A 2945-nucleotide genomic window follows, 5' to 3' on the forward strand; every position below is an offset into this window, starting at 1 on the left:
TTAAATTATAATAAAAAAATAAATTTCATAAAAAATAAGAAATTTTAAATAGTTGATTTGATATTAACATTGATATATATATATTTTTAAATTTATATTTTATTCAAAAATAAAATAATTATTGTTTTATTAAAACACATAAAATCGACAAAGACAAAGAATAAGTAGAACCTTAAAATCAAGATGTATCTCGTTTCACTGCGCGAGTATCTTTCTAGTGAAAAATTAAATAGATTGTATTTTTTAATGATTTAAAAAAAATTCCTATTTTTTGAGAAAATTTATTAACAGAATATGGTTATTGCTACGGTGTCACTTTTATTTCCCGTAGTTCAAATAAATTTGACGATTTTACATTTCCAACCCCACAGACAAACAAGCATAAATAATTAAATACCACCAGCAGGGGCAATATAGTAACTTAACAAGAACAAAGCCACCCCGCCCAAGAGCCAAAATGCAAAACACATTTGAAATTTGAAAAGTTCCACTGAAATCTCAGTCTCGTGCTCACTAATTAAAAATTATCCAAGAATAAATTTCCCAATTTTAGAATTTCAACTCAAAATCCCTACTTTTTTTTGGGGGTTTGATTTTGGTTTATATATAACCGCCTAATTTTCATTTGAAATTTCGCCATTTTCACCTCTCCTAAAGTTCTCTTCTCTTCTCTTCTTCAGCCTCTTCAAAAGTAGAGGACCACCACCATTGTTGTCTCATCCGAAGATCTTCAAGATCCATACCACCAAAATACACACAGTAATCAGGTAAACTATACTTTAGTTTCAATTCAACAATTTAATACATGGGTCGCTGAGAAATTGAACTTTTGATGTAAAACCATATGGGTTTCTAAGATTTTTTGTTTCCGGCTACATTGCTGAATCGCCGGAATAGTTTTCAGATAAGTCGCATTAGCAACTTTTAACTGATTTGAAAAACCCCAGTTTCAATTTGTGAATAGATCTAGGGTAGGGTCGCTGAAATGAAAATTCTCTTATTGGTTTCCTGAGATATTGCACCCCCATTGATTACAGGGTTTTGTGATCTATCAAAATTGCTTTTAGTTTCCTAATTTGTAGTCTATTCCTCCTGCAGTTAACAAGATTAAAATGCCGGAAGCAAGGGATAGACTATCGAGGCCAAACAACGAAGTTGCAGAGATGCACAGTCTTCGTAGGACGCCAGTCGGTATATTAGGAATCCTTGTGGATGACGATGATAGCGACAGGAGTATTAGCCGGACTCCTTTCAGGTGGGGGGCGACGCCGTTAACAGGTGGTGGTTCAGGGCAACCGATAGGCGAGCCTCATTCTACTAGAACTACTATGGGTGCTACAACTAGAGGAGGAGGTGGTGGTGGAAGGGGTCTTTTCGGAACTCCCAGGACTGTTTATCGGCGTGGCAGCCGTAGCCAAAATACGCCGCCGTCTGGTAGTAGTTTCCGGCGAGGCAGAGGAGGACGTTCCGGGCAGCAAAGTGTGTTACCTTATTGGTATCCTCGTACTTCTCTCGGTGACATAACTCATGTCGTCCAGGTATGATTCTCTTAATCACTTGTATTTGGTTCATAATTGTAGATCTCTATATGTTGTAATCGCTATTATTCTTTCGTGATTGGGCTTCTATATTTCCATGTAAATATGGGGTAGTTAATTTGAATTTTATCAACGGTTTCTTGATTTCTTTCTTATTGCGTCCATCATTCAACCTGTTGTTTTTGTGATCGAATCTTTATGGGGTTAGGGTTTGAAGTTGGAATTAGTTGGTTGTGGTTCATAGATTTACAGACGTCTGATCAAAATCAATGCTATCGAGGCCATCACAACATTTCTTCCTTTTGGTCCTTTAAATGGCCAATCTTTATAGGTGTCCATTCTTGAAAACTCATAATTGTGGTGCTGATTATATGATAACATATAGGCCATTGAGAGAAGAAGATTGCGTTTGGGAGATGGTGAAGGCCGATTTTTTGGGAGCCCAACCCCTATTAGGATTCATCATCAGCCTGCTGCTCATGATCTTTCTCCATCAGATGCTCAACTCGAGCATGAGGTTTCTTTAGTGACTCCAAAGCCAAAATTAGCATCTAAAACTTGTAAACCATCAACATTGGGGAAGGTTCCAAAGATATTAGCAGACATCGCTAATCAGGGTGTCGGAGAATCAGAGTTCTTGACACCCCAGAAGAAGCTGCTTAACTCCCTTGACATTGTTGAGAAAGTGGTGATGGAGGAATTGCACAGATTGAAGAGAACCCCATCTGCCAAAAAAGCCGAGAGGGAGAAAAGAGTCAGAACTCTGATGTCAATGCGCTGATTGACTGAATCTTTCTTAGATTTGGTGTCTACTTAAAGAAGGCTCTACTCTTGTTGAGCAAATTAGAATCACAGAGGTATGTTTGATCAATCATCTACTGATGATTGGGAGATTTGCAGACAGAGGTGTGCTTGATTGATCATCTACTGATGATTGGGATGGGCTCCAAGTATGCTAATTGTTCACCTTTTTTCTTGAAAGGTCAGTTTGTTTAGTTACGAACCTGAGGACAAATGATGACTGATATTTTCTTGTATCCATCGGCTTTTAGACTGTAATCTGGTTTGTTGAAACTATTGATTTGAGTAATGGTATAGTCGTTTTAGACAGAAAGCTACAAGCAGATGGGTTAACTAGAATTTCTTGTAGTGACAGTCTGTAAAAACCTTGGTCATTTTAAGGGCAGGAACTGTTTTTTCTTGCAGTTGGTTGTTGTGCATATTGGTGCTGTAGCTGCTATTTGTTTTCACCCTTGAAATATATATCAATGGTTGAAGTTGATACAAAATTCACCATTTTGGGTGTCAGGGTTGAAGCTGCCCATTAGAGCAACTACAATTGTATGGTAAAAACTGTATTTTACTAGCTGGAATGCTCCAACCACATTGCAAAATCACTTGTAAAAT

At 37.4% G+C, this 2945-nt stretch overlaps 1 protein-coding gene across 1 annotated transcript; it reads left to right on the forward strand.

The window, feature by feature from the left end:
* The first annotated feature begins 1112 nt into the window (after nt 1-1112).
* Nucleotides 1113-2673, forward strand: LOC112508150 (protein POLYCHOME). The gene is made up of 2 exons (XM_025112928.1): nt 1113-1538; nt 1924-2673. Exons 1-2 carry the CDS (start codon nt 1113-1115, stop codon nt 2317-2319), a joined length of 822 nt encoding a protein of 273 aa, XP_024968696.1. The 3' UTR covers nt 2320-2673.
* Nucleotides 2674-2945: the final 272 nt, after the last annotated feature.

This window comes from Cynara cardunculus (assembly GCF_001531365.2).
Source record: "Cynara cardunculus var. scolymus isolate 2C chromosome LG 2, CcrdV1, whole genome shotgun sequence".
Taxonomy (NCBI): Eukaryota; Viridiplantae; Streptophyta; class Magnoliopsida; order Asterales; family Asteraceae; genus Cynara; species Cynara cardunculus.

Coding starts and splice junctions, on each gene's coding strand:
- LOC112508150 (XM_025112928.1), top strand. CDS start 1,113: ATGCCGGAAGCAAGGGATAGACTATCGAGGCCAAACAACGAAGTTGCA. Junction 1,539..1,923: donor ACATAACTCATGTCGTCCAG/GTATGATTCTCT, acceptor GATAACATATAG/GCCATTGAGAGAAGAAGATT.